At 26.1% G+C, this 23,138-nt stretch overlaps 1 protein-coding gene across 11 annotated transcripts in view; it reads left to right on the top strand.

Annotated features, from left to right (window-relative positions):
* Positions 1 to 23,138, top strand: part of LOC111031570 (calcitonin gene-related peptide type 1 receptor) — a 145,605-nt gene that overhangs the window by 44,002 nt on the left and 78,465 nt on the right. For all 11 annotated transcript variants that reach the window (XM_022311592.1, XM_022311585.1, XM_022311591.1 and 8 more), the window contains 2 exons: positions 3,870 to 3,983; positions 6,671 to 6,777. In XM_022311592.1, the coding sequence (XP_022167284.1) occupies positions 3,870 to 3,983; positions 6,671 to 6,777 (221 nt within the window). The remainder of the gene's footprint in view (positions 1 to 3,869; positions 3,984 to 6,670; positions 6,778 to 23,138) is intronic.

Here is a 23,138-nt window from a genome sequence, read left to right as displayed (position 1 = left end):
GTTTTAAATAAATTATATTAAAGTAACAACCCATGATATTTTTAGAAAATAATATTTTAATTTCATGAAAAATGAAATAGTATACATAGATATAAGACTTTCGATCTGTTTTATGTAGGTAGGTATAATAGGTATAATATATATGTATTCTAATAAAACTCAATTGTATTGTATATATAGCTATTTTTTCACCTTTATACGACTTGAGATTTGGATGGGGAGCATAAAATATAATGTTTTATAGTAATGTGTTTTTTTTAAGTAAAAATGTATCAATCTTGATGTCAAATGATTAGTATCCGTTAGCAAATTTGGATCTTTTTGGTATTTGGTGAGTGATTAAGAAATGATCAATTCCATAATATCTAAAGTACCTAGTCCTTTTTGAATAATTAAAAAAAAATAATGAAAATAATAAACAAAAAACAAAACTTGAATACATAAGGTACTCTATTACTAAATTTATAATTGTCTAATATGATTACATTTTAATTTAATTTAAATTAGTTTCAAACTATTTAGTATTTATTGTTGAATTTAAGGCCATAAACTATGGCCATTTGCTGTTTGTAGGGATGACGGTTGGTTTTAGAACACTTATTGTATGTGTGACAAGGATTTTGATGCTAAAAATTCCGGGTGGTCACCCATCCGGGAGCTAGCAAAGCCGGCCGATATGCACACTCAAAGAGTCTCCGCAGATTGCGCATACGACTGAGCATCACCAAAATACATATTTCTTTTAAGATGTAATTATAGCAGTTAAAAAATACCAGAAATATATTATCAAAATATTTTCGTTATAACATTTTTAAGTTAAAATCTTCACAAAAATGTGGTTTTGTAGTATCAATTTTTATAGATACCTACCTAATGCTTAGCAATATAACTTCAGTGTCTTTATAATTTAAAAATATTTATCGCGTGTATTTAAAAAAAATTTCTACCACGTATAGGAACGTAGATAGTTATATAATACAGTATACCTTGGTTTTGGTAGAAAATAGTTCCATATATGCTGTACTACTAGACTTCTAATAATACTTATATTGGTGTTGATATAAATTAATTAAAAAATATTCTTCAAAAAGCTTACACACTGCCTTAGTTTAGAAATATTTTTATTTTTTGTATGCAATGAATAAAAAATTAATTTATCAACGTTCAGCTTGGACCGTTATTTGATTTTAATTACAGCTCAAAAATTCCATTCTCCATAGGTAAAAAGTTTCTAGAAAGTATTACATTTTTCAGAGATTTGTTGTCCAATTCGTGGTAGTGTGGTTTTATATATTACTAGCTGTCCCGTCACGGCGTTGCCCGTGTATTATATAGCTACATACAAAACCCCCCTTTTACCCCCTTAGAGGTTTAGTTTTGAAAAATGCTTTCAAAAAAAAATAATAATAATAATAATAATATTTACAAATGATTCTAATGATTGTATACACAAGTTGTTATTAAAAAAATGATTCTATAGTTATAATTATAATTTGTTTAGTTAATTATCTTGATAGTGTTCACGCCGATGTGCGTGGCGATAAGTGTAACTCAGCCGACAGCCACCTTGCTAGGCAATATACTAAAATTCAATTTAATGCATTCTTCAACCTGGTCTGCCCGATTAACCAATGGTAACCAAAACATTTAAAAAAATACCAATTTCTACTAAAAAAATTAAGAAAGTTGAGCGAAAATTAATTATTAATTAAAATAAACATGCAAATTGTATACCTGTAGACACATTGTATGGTACGGTGGCCCGTGGGGTGACTTAAGTTTGTTTACAATTTTAAGCGCGATTGCTTAAACTAACCTGATGAACAAACACTTATAAAAAAAATCACTTTAAATTTTTCATTAATCTTCCAATTGATTCCACTGTGAAATGAGCACTAAGAAATTATATATTAACTGTTTTATATCATAGACACAAGATAGATGGATCTGTTTTAAGCAGGGCTTGCAAACGTTATAACAACGTTGTGATTATAACGTTATATTTGATAAAAAACGATTGAAATTTGTAAACGTAATTATAACGGAAAACGATAAACGTAAATAAATAAATAACACAAAACAAAACGTAACGTTTAACAAAATATATGATGTATCATTAAACAAAACATAACGCAAAACGGTATATATTGTATTCCATTAAACGAAATAATTAATTCCCAATTATTTAATAATACTTAGTAGTATTCAATTATTTATTCAATCCAAGAATTAATTTTATTCCGTATCCGGCCTATCCGGGAGATCCCGTATTAGATATTATTTTAAAACTTAATAAGAAGTTATTAATAGAATAATTTAATTACCAATAGCTAATAATAGTGATGCTCTGATAATATTGTACTGTACTATCTGTACTACGGTCGAAATTTATACCACTCAAGTTATTCAACTATTGTGTTCGGTGTTCAGTTTGCTCAGATTTATTCACTCGTCAGTGTTTGTCTAATTGTTGTCAAATGTTTAATATTTATATTTTATACTAATATACTTATAGTTTTAACGTGCATACGTTTTCTTTATATTAGTTTAACCCATTTAATTAAATAAATAAAATTAAACAATACCTACTTAAAACTCAGAATAGGGAAATTATGTCCCCAAAAAAAGGTCTTAGTCGTATACTTTTAAAACAGGTATCTAAATACTTTTAAATTTTAAATAACGATAAACGCAAAAATTGTATAACGTTTTAATTATGAATAACGATAAACGCAAAAATTGTATAACGTTAACGAAAGATTTAAGAGAACAAATTGGGTACCTATAAAAGTCTAAATCAGTTTGTACTATGTTCTAAACATTTAACCATCGACTTTTTATTTAATTATAATAACAATATGGCACTGTATATATTTCAATAGATTGTGTTAAACAAAGTTACATATTTCTTATATTTTATTTGTTTTTTGACTTAAAATTATAAAATAATGTTTTATTTTAATTTTAATTAACTAACTTAAAAATAAACGCATGGAAAATAATGTTCCTAATAGTAAAACGATCATACAACTTGGTATTTGAATTACAATTTGTATAAATAATAGTTAATCGAACAATCTACAATCAGTACAAATGTCCATAGGAAAGATTTTATTCGCTTCTCTGCTAAAATATATGAATAAAGTTATGTAATTGTTGTGCCTTCTAAGCGAATTGCTCATAAATAGTTATCTACGATTTTTATTTTTATTGTATAAGCTAAGAAAGATTTGTAGGATTTAGGTAAATTCTTTTAATGGGGTTATTGTGACTAAAATCTATATTGTATTTTATACTTATTCTTAAAATACTCTTAGTAGGTATTTCCAGTTTATATACATGACGCACCTGATCTTAATAATTAAACAATATGTTACCTATTGAAATAGATAATAACGTACTACAATAAAATATATAAATAACTGTTTCTATATTGTGTATCATTTTTTTGATTTATACTGCAAATATTTTTATTGATTGCTTATTTGTTATTATTTGGCATCCAATTTTCCTCACGTTTAAACACTTTAAACATCGTGCCACGACCACTTATCCGTATTCGGCCTAATTATATAACCTTGGTTTTTTTACAAATGAAATAAATATTATTATTGGTATCAAGAAAATTAAGTCAATTTATATTTTTTTTTTCGTAACATCCATTGTTTTCAAATACTTACATTTTATTTGTTTATTTATGTTTATTATTTAAGCAAATGTTTTTTAAAGACACTTTATTACCTATACATCTTTGTTATAACTTATAATGCAATATGTGTAATATTTGTGTATCCATATTTTGTACATGCGTGTTGCATTCAGTCTCTTAAATTATGTACAAGGATTAAGGTTAGTTTTTTTTTTGACAGGTTCACATTTCTGCCGGGGAACGTTTGATGGATGGCTTTGCTGGGCAGATACTGAAGCCGGAGTCACCGTTCACCAACCGTGTCCAGAATTCATTTCTGGATTTGATCCAACGAGTGAGTTTTATTTGTTGATTTTAAACACTTACACATATGTTTTAAGATCACAATATTTTTTTTAAAATTACGATAAAGATAACAGTATTTACTTATTTATAAAATATACCAATTAATTTTATTTTTAATCGTTATTACAGAAGGTATATTTATTTTTACGTCATTGGCCCTAAAAAGGTAAAATAAAAATTAGTTTTACTGTAATATCTACCAACTCTGGTCCCTGATAAGATTATTCATTAATTTCAATATGATATTAAAAACCTGTAGAAAGTTTACAAAATACGGATCAGTATTTTCTCTCTCTCAGATGATTTAATTTAAATTTAAAATCGTATTTATTATTTGATTCTTATAATTTATTTTTATTGACAATATTTTTCGTCTTTCCACGGTGTATTTGATAATGGAAATTCAAAGTCCAAGGGGATATTAATTGAAAATGTGGAACATTTTTTGAATGATATATATTTTTTTCAGCTTAGTACCTATCTGATATGATCTCAAAACTAACCTAAATGTTTACATTTTGTATTTCTTCTTGCGATATTATAAGTTGTGCATAGTACATTGTACACCAATTACCTATGAGCAAACAAAAAATAATCGGAGTTATGGATCCGGCAGTTTTGAGTTTATCCCGAATTGAGTATTGCACTGTAATGTGTTAATTTTTTTAATTAAATATGAAATAATTGAAGATGAAAAATGATTCTCAGCGGAAATAGTGTGTCAACCTTTATTAATTCTGAGGACGTTTTACAATAAATAAATAAATCTGTATTACTATTAGTTATTGATTTTTCAATTAGTGAGATATAGTAGGTTGAACTAATATTTTTCCGAAAACCTCACATATATTTTATAATAACTTACTATCACTATTATGTATCATAGTATTATAGGTACTGTCATGTTATATTAATATATATATATTATATAAATGTATATTACATATAAATTGCTAACAATTTCATTGCGTGCTGAAAATAATAATATACTCGATGGGAAAACATTTCAAGGCTTATGGTTAATATTTTTTAAACTACAACAAAATATTAAATAACTGAATTATTAGAGGAAAGATGGTTATTTTTCGTTTAAATATTTAATTTTATCAAATTTTAAACTTAAAATGCATATAAAAAAATGTGTGCATAATATGTATTCTTAATTGTTTAAAATTGCAAAATGAGATACTTATTAGGACTTTTTATGATTTCTTAACAACAAAATAATGTTTTCGTGATTTTGATGAACTTTGTCAAAAAGAACACCTCAAGGAAACCTTGCAGTATTTATTTTCAAGCCGTTTTATTTAAAAAAGTGAAAATGACAAATGTCAATAAAAAGCATAAACAATGCCACAATATTATGAAAAAATGATATTAAAATATACAAAATACATATTTTGTGAAAATGTTATATATTTTCGATAATTAAAATGTGAGCGGTACAGCAGTACAGCACTGGACAATTAACACTTGACGGAAAGTTATGGTGTTACAAGAATATTGGATAGAATCCTTAGGAGCATCCTGAAGAGTCAAAACAAAACAAAAGATAAAGTATTGCAAAGATAACAAAAACTACTTCTACCCAACGGACAGAAAAGAAGGAGCGTCAAGCGAGAGCTTTCATCTGATCGACGAATAAGAATAATACATGTTGGTGACAATAAGTGGACAATCTAAATCTGTCTTCTCAATAAATTCTTTATATTACACACAGATAAACAATTCGCAAACCCAAGTATCGAAAAATAGAAGAAAACAGATGACACCAAAGTAAGGGGAAATCTGCCGGTTAAAACTGTCGCAGCATTTATATCAAGTGGTCGTCTGCCAACTTACGAGCACTTATTAAAGTCATTCTCGAACACGGCATATTGGCCAATCACTGAAAGTCATTCAATGGTCTGAATACTCAGAGATTTTCACGATTTGAAACCCAAAACTAAGCTCTTCCCAGGACTTACCAAATCGTGTTTAATGAACATTTAAAAATTAAATAATAACTATTGCCTATTGATTACTAGCACTCAGTACTCAGTAGGTTCATCATGGAACCATTAAATCGAAGGGGCGGTGTTTCAACAAATTGAAATTAAATCAAATTTTTTACTAAAAAATAGTTATGTGAATTGATGATGAATTATACATAAAAAATAATGAATGGTGTTGAATGCGTGCTGGCATAGGATACCTCATATAATCTTATTATTTGTTTTATCTGATAACTTACAGGAAACGATTTGAAAATTCTGAAAACTGACTTGCAAATATATGAAAATTATTTCCAATATGACTACTCAATTTAAAACAAATTAGTCTTTAAAAAAAAAAAACATATTTGTAAAACCATTATTGAACATAGCGCTCAAAGTCTAAATCCTTGATTACAGCTTAGCTTAGTCTTTTATATTATTAATATTATCATCAGAGGCATAAAAATATTTTTTATGAAATTGATGATTTTACTATTTAAAAACCTATAAATATCACGAAATTGTTAATTTTAAAACTACTGATTATTAAAATCATCGAACATAATATTTTCTTTTTCGAGATAATTTACTGAACAATATAGGCTAACCCGATAGTTGAATAGTTATTATATACCCAGTTGCATGTGTACGTATTTTTAATTTCCTGAGTTTTATAATAATTCAAAATGTTGTATTGTAGGAACTGCTTATAAGATTTGCAATAAAAATGCTACATGGTTCAAGCATCCAATATCACGAGCAGTCTGGTCCAACTACACAACTTGTATTAACCATGAAGATTACAATGTAAGTATACAACTATATAGATACATCTTTGATTTATTGTATACAATACACTTATTTTGGGCACGTTTTACTGATTCAAGTCTTAATATCTACTATTCTATAGGATATCTAAATGGACATAAATTCTGTTTAGTAATATAATATGTAGTTCATCCACATTTGTGTCTTCAGCTAACAACTGTATAACATGAAAATTGTACTTCTCAACCGTGAACGTTCAGCTCCATTATTTTTTATATTAGAGTGAATTGACTTATTATCAAACTTGATGATAAGATCATTTTCCATGTGCGCACATTGGTTAAATTAAATATTTTAATTTCAAGAAAATTATGAATATGTATAATGATATTACCTGTACTCAGTACAACTAAAACGATTCCAATACTTATTAACAAAATGTACTCGATATTAATGAAAATGTTAGTGATTGTAAAATATAATTTTATTTTCGCGCAAGTACAATAGGGGATCAATTTATTACTCATAAATATATAAATGTATGGTACATTTTTTAGTATATTATATTATATATTACAAATTATAATATATTATATTTATTGTTCCTGCTGGGTTTCTTAACAGCTGACAGTGTAAATGAAAAAAAAATACGAATCGTCTCTTACACTGTACCTTATTCAGAGTTTATTATTACTATGTATATTATATTTATTCCTGACAATGATGGATAACATACAAGAAACATTGAATCAGAGTCCATAATTGAACACATATACTCACAGAAGAAAATACCTTATCTATAATCTTTACTCTTTAGGTATCATATAATATTTAGGAGTACGAAATATTTCTTAAGGATCTATTGGTTCAAATAATAGTCAACTTTTAAATTGATACCTTGTATAATATGATAATACAAAACCATTCAAACGCAAAAGGCCATTATAACTCCAAATTGACAAAAAGGAGTTAGAAGTCTTATCAAAAATCTTTATTCGTTTACCACGACAGCGTCTGATGTTTTATCTAAATAGAAGGAATCGTGTACACTACTCTGTACCGGTTTTAAAATTGGTTTTAACTTTTTTACCACACACAGATAATCAATAAGTTTGTTTTTCTTTAATTTTGATTTCGGAAAAAAGTAATAATATATTGACGTTTTATATAGAATTTGTATCATAGTTTTTGTACTGCAATAGTTAAAACAAATGATCCCCAAAAACATCGTTTTTGGTAACAGTGATTCCAATATCAAATGCACATTAGACCAAAAATAATTATTTCTTCGATCACTGTATACTGTATTACATTTTTTTTTGTTGAAGACTATTCTTACATTGGCAAAATATTGTAATATCTTCGCCACGTGTGATATAAATTGTTAATGACGTTATGTCAAGCGTCCTGCTATCATCGTTTTACAGGAGGTGTACAGTCACGTACACAAAAAAAATATTCAGGGAGGGTTAATAAACAAATTTACAATAATTGTCACCGACCAGTTATTGTAGTTATCGATGATTAATATAAATAAATTACACAACTATTAATATTTTGGGTGAGTGGTTGACCCCCCCCCCCCTGTATACATGCCTTGGAGGTGTACAAGTGTTTTCAACACTGTTTTCGTTAAACTCTCAGATTAAACTATCTGTCAACTTCAATCTCAACGCTACTCTGTCCTTCACCGAAATTGAAAGTTTGCAAAAAAAGTTCAATCTTATACATTATGTTTACAAGTACCTACACGAAATCAACAAATTTAAATTCAAACGCTCCCTTTTAAAACATTTATCAGTGTATTCGTAGTCGGAATTGATAAGACAAAGGTACAATTTTTATTTATTTATTATTGATTTTTGTTCTTTAAATTTGTACAATTGTACACATACATTTTTTAAGAAGCCAACAGCGGTAGAAATACGTTATAACAAGTATGTGATATTAATTATTATATGACTTGATATATGAATATATATGAGTTATTTTATGTATATATATATATCATTAGATTAAGATTTATTCAATTGGTTCTTATGAATAAAAATAGTAAATACTTGTTGATTGTTATAAATGCCTAAGAATTTTGTGATAAAATGATAAAATTGTACATATTACGATTATATGATTTAATATTACGTATAATATATGATTAAGCAACTAGGTATATATATTTTTTATTATTTTTTTAAACTAATACGACTAAGAGTTGCAAAATTGGGTGCCGAAGTAATAAAATCCTTAAATCACAGAACTTAAGATCTGCTATACTTGTTTTTAATCTTATTTATTTTTCATAAGACAGTTTTTTTTTCGGAACTGTGTGACTATAAATTTTATTCACCCCACACTAGTCTGCACTAACAATGGAGACAAAAGGAACAACGAAAATGGGGAAAAACGGGCCCAGAAGGATAAAGTCATAACACCTCGTAAATATTAATCCATTGAAAGAGTAGAGACTCACTAATTAAGGGTCAAGAATGGCATTGTCTCTTTTATTCACCTGTATAAACAATAATATCGTTATACACACAATACAAATATAATATAAGACCATGGTATTAAATTTGTTTTTTATTGATCTAAAAATACATAGAAAACTTGGCCATTAGTAGTATAATATGGGCATTTGAGTTATTTACGGAATTAAAAAAAATTAAATTATGTTCCTTGTATCTTGTAGTGTTTGTTTCTAGAGTTCAGCAGATTTTTTCGGAGATGTGGAATTATTGGTTCATTTTTCTATAACTATGTTTAATGCGTATACTATTTGTAATATAGTAGGCACCTACTAGATTAACGACAGAAAATGTAGAAATATTTTATATTTACAAACCGTATAATGTTTCCAAACTTTTTTGATGTCTTGTATAGAGACGCATATTCAAAAAGTTTTCCAAATTTTTTTATGCAATATTTTTAGGTTCTTTCGCTATGGTAATTTAACATAAAAAAAAAACCATAAGGTATACAAACTACTTCACAACGGACACTCGTGGCACTTCATTACAGAATATTGTTGTATATTATGTATTTCTTATTCGAAAACCATGATAAATTACTGAGTATAAATCATGATAATGATTTTGAGCTGATCTCAGTTAACTGATATAAGGTTAAATTACTCTTGAAATTTAAACTATAATTTTATTTTTTATGTTTCTTACGAAATATATTAATTATGATGAATACATGACTCTCGAACTTTTTAAAAATACTTCTTAAAGAAAAACTTTAAAATTGCACATTTAGTAGTATACGAGTGGGTACGAGTTGTTTTTTTAGACGTTTTTTCGAAATCAATTGTGCGAAAATGTAGTTATTGTGTAGAATATAGTACCTATATACGTCTCTATAGTACCGTTTAGGGAATTTCAAGTAGGACGTATATAAGTTTTTCATCCCTAAAGGGGTTTAGGGTTATTCTCGAGCAACCAGACAGTTCAGGATAAAAGTTATGTAATTCGTAAATCATATATACATTTTAGTAAACTTGGTTAAAATATCATAATGAAAGGGAAGTAAATTTATTATGTTGACATAATGTATAAATGTCACGTGTATGTAATTTGATACTTTATACTACCTATGAAATGTAAACCAAGATTGTACACGCCAAATCAATGTAAAATATAACCAAATATGACTGTTAATAAATTATAATATTGAAGATTAATTAAATTAAGTTTACTCATCAGTTATCGTGCTAATAATTTAACTATATATCCACTAATTACATTATAGATATTTGAATTAGGCATGTAAAACAACAGTACGCACAATTGTTTTGATCTCTATTCTCAAGTGATTTAGCATTTATTTTTATTTTTCGGAAACAGCTTAAGCTAGTTACCCAAATGTTAGCTTGGTATACAAATAAGTATATAATACAAATATCTTAATGATTGTTTGTGTTATGTGTTCGTAAACATGATGTTTGCAATATTGTGATACTTTGATTGTAACTAGCATACAGCAAAACATTTTTTGACGTATTTGAGCCTTAATACTGAAATTAAGGTTCAGGTTACCTATTAGTGATATTCAATTTGGATATTTTTACGTATTCCATCTTAAGCATTGTGATTTAACATTTCTTTTTCGAATTCATCGGAAAAAAATTGAAGGATGTATTAAAATGGGTTCCATTTTCATAGTTTTTAGCTGAATATAATCGTATTATTTGAATTTTTTCCGGTGTTCTTTTATATAAGGTAAATATAAACTGTATTGGTAGTAAACTAATATTATGTTTTATTAAATGATTGTTTTTTTTTAAATTTTCTCTTTTAAAATAATTCGTTTATATCATTTAATCTACTCATTTGATATAAATTATGGTTTTAATAATTTTAGACTCAAAATTGTGTTTGATATTTTGTTATTATTAATAGCTTTGAATAAAAATTATTATACAAATAAATCTCCTTATTATAGTAGTGTTGTAACTGTCACTGTTAGGAACAGACAAACTGGCTTTTATAGTTTCGTTACAACAAATTACATTTCTATGCGAAAGGATTATCAAAACCATTCGAACTGTCCATGTAATAATAATGTGGGAGAAACCATGATGATCCAATGATGACACCTTTTGACATTTATTCATGAGTTGAAACTAAGTTAACTATGACTTCTATTTAAGTAATTATAATATAATTGGTGATAGAAGACATAATATTCTAACAACCTATTTAGGGCATTAAAAAAATGTAAGATACACTAATTGACATTTTTAATTTCGTTTATAGTATTAGTAGTGTGTGATATTAGTCTACATTTTATACTATGAAAAAAATGTTAGGTATATTTTAGTTAGAAAAACAAAAACAACTGTGACGATTTAAATGTAGAAGTGTTAAAAACTCATAGTCACATAAGTCGAAGTTATAATCGGATCAAAAATATATACTATTATATGGATTGATTTACCAAGGATAACTTCAATTTTATCTTTTAATAATGTATTTTACTAAAATTTTGATTATCGGAATTTTTAAGCATACTTTTTTTAAAGACCATATTTTCAGGTGATTTAATTTTTATACCTACCATTAAATGAGTTTCTTGTGGAAATACAAACGAGAACCACACTTTTAACTGTATATTGATATTTAAATGATTTTTTTGAAAATATCGGTGATGTATAGTTGAGTTTCAAACGATTATAGTTTCCGAGTTATTAAATTTTATGTACTAAGAATAACATTCCTATTTAATAATTTTTTTACATTAAATATATGTAATATTTAATCTAGTTCTTATTATACCTACTCGGAATTGTTTTTACAAATTATAATATTTAAAAAATTTAACATGAATATAACTACCTAGTGCCTACCATAATTTTCAAATCATCATAAATCCTAAATTTTCTAAACTTGTTACTATAGAGTATAGAGTATAGACAATCATCCTTAGTTAGTAAATACTTAAGTTCGATAACTCAGAAACTCAGAATCTTTTCATTTGAATTTTGATACATAAAAATGTTTTAAATATAACTCCCTTAACAATTTCTAATAAAAATGGATGGTTGAAAAAAGTTTGCTTTGTGACAGAACACGTAATACATACATTTCATAAAAAGTCTAAGAGTTTAAAAATATGCAGGTCCTTAAATATTCTTATAAATTTCAAACATAAACTTAAATAAATTCATATTATTTAACAAATGTATGCGAGAATCCTTGACGAATCACCCTATATATGTATATATATATCAGTATCTATAGAAATGATATCTATCTATATACCAAATAATTTACATCTGTTAGTTATAAAAATTGACTATTATTCGTAAACGAATGCTTGGAATTATATAAATCAAGTATTATCTGAATTTCATGTTTATTATTTTTATGACTTGTATTTAAAATATTTCATACTTTTTACGGTTCGATTAACGTTTCATTTCAGGTTCTGACATGCTGTTAAATAAACTATGATTGTTAAATTATTGGAAATAAATGTTATTTGTTCTTCTCTAACTCTTCATAACCTAACCTATCTCCAATTATATAAGTAAAAAAACTTTCTTTTTTTTTTGTAAATTCCAAACAAAATAGAATGGATCGTGCACTTAAAAACTAAAACACTAGAAGACTTATCAAGACAAATAATATTTAAAATATTTATGTTTATTAGTCTTTGTCGACCCTCGTGACCTCATGTTGTTATCTTTGGTAATACGTAGTGACTTAGTCATTCTCTATGGAGTAAACTGTAGTTGTATATGAAAGTTGAGCACTTGCAACACGTATAGTTTCATCGGTTAGATCCTAAGCCCTAAGCTTAATTCATCGAGAAAACATATCGAGAGCGCACTGCTAACCGGCCATCACACTAATAAGGCGTTTGACTCGAAATGGCAGTCTGTGAAGTTTATATTATTACAAGAATAATAACAAAATAGTATCCCTAAGTACCTATAACATTTACCGTGCATTGGAATATCTAGTACGATAGCTTACTAGCTTAGAAACACGCATGTTGAATAGTGAAAGAGCATAAACGTAATACGCCGTATTGCTTTTACAAGGGCCTGCGTATATTGTGAGCATCTATTTTTATGGGGGTCTCGTCTTGTAGAAAATTGAACCTTGTCCCTTCCCTGTCATCAGTGATCTGCAGCTCTTATAAGTCCCTCTCTCTTGAGATCCATAAACATAACAAAAGCTCTCTGGTATCGTTTTAATACCATCAAATTCAAGTTGCACACACAGCGAATAATGTTAATATTATATTATGTACATCGTATATCTTATTGCATCCACCATGATGCAAGTGTAGTTTTCATATTTACCAAATATAATTAGTATATTATGTAAAACCATTTATTCCATTGTGTTTTTATTGATTTAACAAAATGTGTAGGCATAAGTAGATACTAAATAACCACAGTGTTGAATAAAACAATGATATGTTATCTTTAGATAATAATGTTATTGGACTTAAATCAATACTTTATTTTGTAAAAAGATAATGAGTTTCCAAAAATTGTATTTCTCATAATTTTTTATACACTATAAATTATTAAAATAAAATACAATAATGTTAATAAAACGAATTATTGTACAGGGGTATTAGTTGATATAAATAAAGTATGGGCACTTATTAAAATAATTTCCAAGCTATAAATATTTTAAATTAAAAGTTATGTGTCTTAACTTATAAGGTTATAACACAAATTGATGTATTTATAGAATTTATATTTTTCTAAATATTTGTCCACCTACAATTTTAATATTTAACATATCATTTATTATTTATGACTAAATTTCCAGTTTTAAGAACCGGAGTGAAGAGTTGTAAAATATATTTACACCTTCCTTATTTAACTCACTTTTATAAATTATTTTACTCGTATAATATTATATTATACACAAACAACTTAACATTTAATATCATAGAATCTTTGTACCAAAATTTAAAAATGTAAAAAAACATAAACCACAAAGTAACAAACTAAAAGTTATGTGTAAAGTTTAAAAAAATAAAAAAAATTGAGTTAGTTTAAAAAGAATAATCATATTATAATCACAAAAAACTTAAAAAGTATATAGGTAGATACATACAGAAAATCATTGAACTTGAGACAGTGAGCTTATCGTATACACTGATCCCTATTTTAAATAATTTTGAAAAACATTTGTTAGTATTATGTTTGATATCAATTTATTTGAAATTACGATCATGATTATTTATAATTATTTATAAACATTTTACAGTTCTTAAATACCGGATTTCTATCACTTGCCTGATATAAGTACCTGACAGGATAACATAGGCACGTATATATTAGTATTAAAGTTTTTATACTAAAAATAATGATTCATGATATTATATACTTCTTTCTGATTAAGAACAAAATGATTGGATTTTAATATATCATGGTATTGTTTTTAACTTATTTTGATGTTAAAAAAAAGTTAATAAAACACTTGACTGAAAAAGCGTATCTTATCAAACGTGATTTGTTGGCTTGGGTCTGTAGAGTACAGAGGTCAGAAAGTTTGCGACGAGATATTTATAGTACTGTGTACATTATATGCAAATCAACTAAACTACCCTTTTCAGTCAGATTTTGAGTTTTATCCAAAAAACCTTTTGTAACGTGCTTTTTGTGAACATTCACTTCTATCGTGTTTCTTTAGAGGAAAAATAAAATTAAAAAACAATATTCTCGGTTGGCTGGTTATTTAAACGAGTAATATGAATGAAATGAAATTTTTGAAAGGGAAATCTGTTCGCATATCGGTATCGATCTATTTAGGTTTGAAGTAATTTAACTTAAGAATAATTATAGAACAAATAAACATTTAATACATTGTTATACATTTTTAAGATTCTTAATCACGTTGTTGATTTATGATATGAATATTATTTTATGTTGTGTATATAAATGCCAATAGTTAATTGATGAATTGCAATTTTTCTTGTTTTTTCTTTTTGTCTGCTTTTCTTTTTTATACAACCAACTTGTTATTCAACAAAAACAATTTGGTGTACTCATAATTGATTAATAGTAGGTACAATGTTACGTATACAATATTCATAATTGAGGAACGATATCCGTACAAGTGAAGTGTCTCAATATAGGGCACCAAACTACTCTAATAAGCAATAATAAAGTTTTAATAGTGTACGTTACTTACCGAAAGTGAAAATTACCAAGAATATTATTATGCTTTCTGATATCACAAACATGTCTAAGTAATGTATTATGCATTTCGTATTATAATATATACCTAAACCTAACATATTCCACTTTATTATTATTCTTTGAATTCAAAATTGAATTTCCTTTTGTGTTCTTACATCGAAAAACTTCTTTAATATTAATAATCGTATTTGCAGAAGTCACTTTGAATAAATACAATTTTATTTATTCAAAACTATTTGTTGATATGTATTCATAGCTATCTTTAGTTTTAAATTAAACTTAAATGTGTATTTTGTTTTTGTTATACATTTAATTTTCACTATACTTAGTGAGCTGAATTTGATAAGTTTCTACATCTCATTAAAGGCATTCTTTCGACAGTAGGGTCATTTATAAAGTACAATAAAACTCTTGTACGTAATATGTTTGATATGTTTACGTTTTTGGAAAGTAATTTTAGGGCTTATAAAGGTATATTACGTGTACTGTATATTATATAAATGAGATTTTTGTGGCTCGCTGTTTCCAAAGAAAACAGAATTTTAATTACTACATTCTAGTTGTATTATTTACATAACGTAACTGACCTTAATATTGTTAACAAGGATATTATTTAATTAGTGCTAATGTTATTTTTGATATGATAACTTACTCTACTTATATTTTAATAATATATTACGCTTAGTTAACTCTAATTTTGTTTATGTAGAAAAATGTATAAAATAAAACCTAATCTTTTAATTTTGTTTCTTAGCTCAAAAAGAATTTATCATGACTACTCATATTTTTGTTGTTTAAATTTATTGTTTAAATTTTTGTGTATTTATTGATGAAATACAAACTTTTTTAACTTTAGTTGAGTGAGCCACTTAAATGAGTGGGTATATTATCTATTTACATGCAAGTGTATTGATAAAACTAAAAATAATGATGATATCTAAATCTCAGGGTGACCAAACATTACATTATAGATTTTGCTATAAAACAATAGGAGCTATACTGTTTGTCAATGTGTTTACTTATTCGGTTTTTTTTTTTGTGAAAACTATTAGAAACTCCATAAAAGAATACTTAATCAGTGTTCAGTAATCCAGTATTAAATCTGCAGAGAACCTTAGAAAAACTCATTGATTTTATTGTCATAAAACAAATTTTAACTAAACAATAAAAAAATGCAAAGGACCCTATATTATAGCTCCTGTCATTAATCAGAATTTATATTTATATGTGAAACTCGTATGGGTTTTATATTTAATAATATCTTATTATCATATTAAATTTCTAGTAAAGTTTATAAAGGAGTATTTCATATCGTTTTAATTTATTTCCGTTTGAGACGAAGCAGGATTCGTATTACATCTTTAATAACTTATACCTATGTGAAGTTGAATATTTCTTTTATGAAAATCGTGACATTTATTTCAAATCTATGTTATTTTTAATTATATCAGCTTACTTTTAATTACAACAATTATTCTGTTTGCTTGTCAATAATAAATTAATTCGCAACTTTTGTCAAGTAAAATTATCAAAGTTAGCTTTTGTGATAAACATCAATGATCGCGATGATATTATTTTACAGCAAATTAACGTCGTCAGTGAGAATTTAACAAGTACCTACGAGAAGAGAACTAGAGCTACAAATAATGAGCATTTCGGTTGATTACCGTTAGAATTTATTCATTGAGTATGTGCAGGATTGTTTTTGTTACACTGAAATGTGAACTGATTAAATTCAACTATAATTACGTTGTAAACACATTATTTCTACTCACATTTTACATATTGTATAAAAATAACTGCTAAAAAAAAAAAAATGTTTTATTGAGAAAAATGTCTGTTGCTAAATTTTATTCCATTAAATAATAATGGAATAAAATTAATTCCAGAATTAAATTTTTATCTAAACGTATTACTTGAACAGTATTGTTTTTTGTCTACATTCTTAAAATTAAGATCCTTTTTTCAAAGCATTTAAGTTGTAATTTTTAAGCACTGTAGTAGTGTAGTGTATAACTTTAAGTTTAATTAGGTTGTTTTTATCTAGGTACTTCATTATATTCTACAGAATGTTATTATTTTTTCTAGGAATTGATTACTTTAGGTTTGTATAATTTATTAAGTTTTAGTTTTAGTTGCATTTATATTGCTGAATATACAGTAACATTAATTATTTAAAGATGTAGATAAGTAATGTGTTAGGTATCTCTACTTATTATACATTTCAACCTTTGTAATTTTTTGTTAAGTGGGAATTTAACTTTTTCATATTATGTCTACATAAATTAATTATGTATTTACGTTTGTTAGGAGTAATCATAAACTAATAATGTTAATTGTATTATAAATATTATAAATTAAAATCATACCCTAGAAAGTTGCTTAATTTTATTGAATACAATTATAAGTAAAATAAAGTTTAATTGCGAATTTTTAAAAGGAAGGTACAATTAGTTTTCAATACGTTTTAACTCGAAATGCTTCAGAGGATTTCATCTCATTCTTCGACCAGATGTAGTATACATGGAAAGTACCTGGTGCAGTAGTGATGATTATGTAAAGGAACCCATGAATAAACTTACAGTACATATTAAATAATACAAGAGCATAGTTTATATAATTCCCACTTTTCGGTGAAATATTTAATTCAACTAAATCAATACAATAATGAAAATATTTATTTTGTATTGACTTCTATTGATTTTAGAATACTTTTGTTGTATACTGATACGCGTATCTAAATAATACATCATAGCATGAATAATTTATTCCTGTTGGACTCATTCTTCAATTTTTATTCACTCATCTTTAAAACAATACTGTTGTTGGACCACCAGTTATGTGTATACTTCTGAATGTTAAATGGTAACTGAAGTTTCTTATTCGTAAATGCGGCATTTGGATTAATGGAACTTTCACTGTGAGGTAAATTGAATTCAATAGAAAACCAATCTTGAAGTGTCAATTGCAAGAAAAAAAATCTAGTAAAATGGCTCAACTCGTTTCATTGAATGAAAGAGATGGTATTTTCTTTTCTTTTTATTTCTTGCCTCCACTCACTGATAGTTCTTTAGCTAACTGACGTTAAATTATTAAATTATGGTATTCCTGCAGAAAAACCATTTGGTCGCCATGATTAATTTTTAATCAAAGTTTATTGCTTGTATTTTTTTTAAACCTACCCTCCTTCTAAATTTGTGTAATAAATTCGTATCCAAGATCAACCTCACGTGAATTCTCAGGTTATCCTTACTGATTAAAATTTGTTGGTCAAATACCACAATGGATATAATATTATGATCATAACATCAATTGTGTATAATAAATATTTGTGATTTAATAGTATTACTATAAAATATTTGCATAAAATATGGCATGCCCATTTTCAGCTGATCATAATATTTATTGTTTGTTTTTCATTGTAAATGAAAATATTGACATATTTTGTTAAATGAATATATACTGTTATTTGTTATTTTATCATATTTTTTATTATTAATGGAACGTATTATGCAAATAACCTCACATCAACACAATTAGTATCAACTTGTTAGAATATGGAATGAGGTGTTGGCTACTTTTATGGTTAATCTAAGGACATATTATTTTAGTCTTTGATGAATTTGATATCGAAGCACATAGTACAGAAAAATAATAATATTTTTAAATAAATTAGAACCTTGAGACTTTTAAACAAAAATTGATTTTTTACTCCATAGGACCTACAGTATAGACTATAGAATATTACAATATTACCTTGACTAGGCTACGATATAAGATTATATTATTGTACAATTTTTTTTTTAAGTATTAAATTCTGTTATATTATATAATACTTGATTGTCTAAATTTACTTAATAATAATTACATAACCTTAATTTCGTATGATCGGCAATAACACCAGTCTATCCTTCGGTATTATACGATTAAAGTATCTCCTCGTTTCTACTGACAATGATGAATGGGCTAATCAGTAGGTAGGTACTGCTATGGACTGAAATCCTTTAATAGGTAATCTTATAAAAAGAACATTTTTATATTTAAAAAAAACATATAATGTATCAATAAAAAAATGGTTTGAAACACCAGGCAACAGGCAACTTATTAGTTCTAACTTAATCCTACTTGAAACATATTTTCTAAACATAACCACACGAGAAAACATATTTTAAAAAATACCGCCATTTATAACAATCAATCGACTACATATAAAACTGAATAAAACAGACTACTTCAAGATAAAAAAGAAACTCAAGTATTAACATCTTAAATTAAAAAAAAAAAAATGAGGTTAGAATTGTAATTCTAAAAAACACTTGGTTTTCTAATGTCAAAAAGAGACTCAAGAGTTGAGAAACCACCTTAACAATCAAACATATCTTTGATAAAATAAATGCAGAAAATTTGATGAACACTGATTGGAGCTCAATATATTATTAGTATCGCGTAACAGAAAGTCTAGGTCCCGATCCCGAAACAAGTATGATACGATGTAGTTATTAAGAAATCCAAATATTTAATAATATATAAATAATAAACAATAATATTATAATAGTCTAAGTGTATAACCATAACGATACATCTGCAACATTATCATTATGAAATATAATGTAACGGATGTTGCAATAGTGTATCTTGGTTAGGTAATATTACTACCGTTGTTGTTATTCTTATTATTATCATTATTAACTATTATCATTACGATGTCATGTTTTCATATTAACACTTCATTTATAATGTATACCTACCTACAACCATGTCCAACATTATATACACTTTATATTCACATTGCTATTTTTTGTATCCATAATAATAATAATTAGGTACAATTATATTATCAACAATATAAAAAAGTTGATTGATTTGGCCACTTGGGTCACTATAATAAATTGATGTGTTAAATCTGAACTCAATAATATATCTATCATCGTTTATGAAAAACAAATCTTAGTGGATGTGGTAACAATGGTAATCGAACAATTAATTGACTACAATTATTAAAGTTTGAAAACTATTCGTATTTTTTTTCGATTATTTTGAAAATAACTGAGAATTTTCTACTTTTGACCCACCAAAGTATACATTAGATCTAATATTCTACCAGAAATCTCCCTTAAAATCGATTGTCGGAGTATTTTTCTAAAATATAAATAAAAATACATCACTAGAAAACAATAAATTCATCTATCTGCTTAGAAATCGGAAATAAATCGTTTATACAATTGAGTAACAAAAAATAGCCTCATCAAAATTAAAAAAATATTAATTAAAAAATAAATGCTTTATTTATAAAATATATGTAACTTAGAAAATAATATGATTACCTACCACATATCAAGTTCAGAACTTTTTATTAATATAATATGCTTGTTAGATAATTCAATTTCGATTAAAGGCATGGCCCTAAGTATTACGCAGAAGCACTTCGTGGATCAAAAAGGCAAAAACAAAAAGGGACATAATTCGCGAATCATAATTCAGTTTTAAAATTGAAAAATCACAAAGAATTACTAAAAAAACATTAGATTCCTAAACTAATGGTGTTTTAGCTATTATAAATTATAATAACATAATATATATATAATGAAATAGTACTCGTGATAAAATGTATAGGTATTTAAAATAAAATAATGTTTTTAATTAATATAATATTAAATAAACAGTTCTTATACATTGAAATTTATGTGTGTCTCACTTTAGGTACCTATAACAATATATATTAGTGTTTACTTTCATACGTTATTGCTATTATAATATTATTTTTGTTTAAGTTCATATAAATGAACTAAATTCAATTGATGGTGTATTACTAGTGAACACAATTATTTATGATTCAATGTTGTTTCCCCAAATGCTATGAATGAAGGGGTCAACATTATTTGTTTTACAATAATTTGTTTTTGTAACTGTTTATTATCGTTGACGTGCACACTCCAATAGTTAAATATTATAATTGTATGTATTTATATAAATAAATTTCAACAATCGACGATAGTTGTAAGTAGATTACTATTATTACAAATTATATACATATGGGATTGTAAAATATTTTGTTTTCCCAGAAATCAGTCATTATATTTTGTGAAAATTGATGAATGTATTGACCTAACATCAATACATTCAAAACGCCAACCCATATCTTTAATAAAACTTTCAAAAGTTCTTTAACTGTAAATTGTAATGTATCTATGTTATTAATATTATTGTACTGTACATTTTTGATACTTTTTATTATATTTTTAGGTATTTACTATTTATGCAACGTCACAGTTAATTAATAGTTAAAAATCGTATAATATCGTTGTTCAAATTAAGAGATAAATTTTTACTCGGATTTTTACACGTTAAAAGAACTTTGGGACCATGTGTTCGCCTTAAAGCTTTAACTAGGCCCATCTTACACATATCAATTATACTTTATAGTCTTACAAAAGTGTCGGAACAAAATAGAAAAGTATCGACCATGTTCAGCATGTGCCTCTATATTCATTTTATGTTCTTTTCAGTTTGTATATTGTAGTATATATTTGTATCTACATATTTATATTGGCTCAAATGGTAACTTTATAACTCCAATGTTAGTTCTTTACTATAAAGTTTTATTACTATATGTATAATATATATTATTCATACAACATCATTGGATATAATGGTGTTTATATATATATAGTTGATTGTCTTACACATAGCATAGAAAGAGCTTAAGTTTCTGCCGTCTTTCTATCTAAGCAACAATCAATCTGTCTTGCAGGAATTATGCTTTAGGTAGTTTTGTTTTGAAATTTAAACTCTTTTCGGTAAACAGAAATTTTAAAAGAAAATAGGATGTGAGGAGCTATTGGACGAAACCATTATGCCTGCTAAAACAAGACAGATGCGAACTTCTCAGACTCATTGTGTGCTAACAACGGATTACATTACGTGGCTCAGTTCAAATGAAAACAACTTAGAGTAGGTATTTCGGTCACGGGATTGAAATACAATACGATAGTAGTTTAACATGCAGTAAAAGGAAAACAACAGACGAATTATCTGAACTTCAAATAGAATATGAGAAGAAAAAATATGATATGTTGGTAATTTAATTTTAATAATAATATATTATGGTTGAAAAATTATAAAAAAAATTACGCAATTCACTTGGTTTTTATATAAATTAATATAGTCATATAGATGATATTTGTATTCAAATATATTTCTAGAGTATCTAGAATTTATTTAGGTTCCTAATTTTATTGGAAAATATGTTTTTATCAATAATCATGAGTAATAAGAATTGAAAGTAGAATTTAAAACTAATCTTTAAATTATTGTAACAGTATAAAATTGACGTCAATTGAGAGTTATCATATTATTTTAACCTTTATTGAATTATGTTTATAATTTAGACTCAGATCTTTCAGCATAATTTAGCAAACAAAAATGTTGATTAAATTGTTAAGTACATTCTTAAATTAAATAGGTAATTGTTGAATTAACTAACCATAAACAATTTAATTTATATAAAATGAATTTGTAAAGTCTAAAAATTCTTCTGTTACTAAATACATCATCCATAAGATGCAAAATATAAATAAAAATTACCAAACTAAATTTCTACACCAAACATGTTCAATTACAAAAAGCACATACATAAATTCAGTCCAAATTATAAATTTTAACCCACGTGACAGTACTTTGAAGTTTGAGTAATAGAACATTTTTAAAAACTGCTCGTGGTTTTTAAATG

The sequence above is a fragment of the Myzus persicae genome, unplaced genomic scaffold, assembly GCF_001856785.1.
Source record: "Myzus persicae strain clone G006 unplaced genomic scaffold, MPER_G0061.0, whole genome shotgun sequence".
NCBI classification, from domain to species: Eukaryota; Metazoa; Arthropoda; class Insecta; order Hemiptera; family Aphididae; genus Myzus; species Myzus persicae.
Note: the sequence above shows the minus strand (reverse complement) of the source record. Positions and strands in the feature narration are given on the sequence as shown.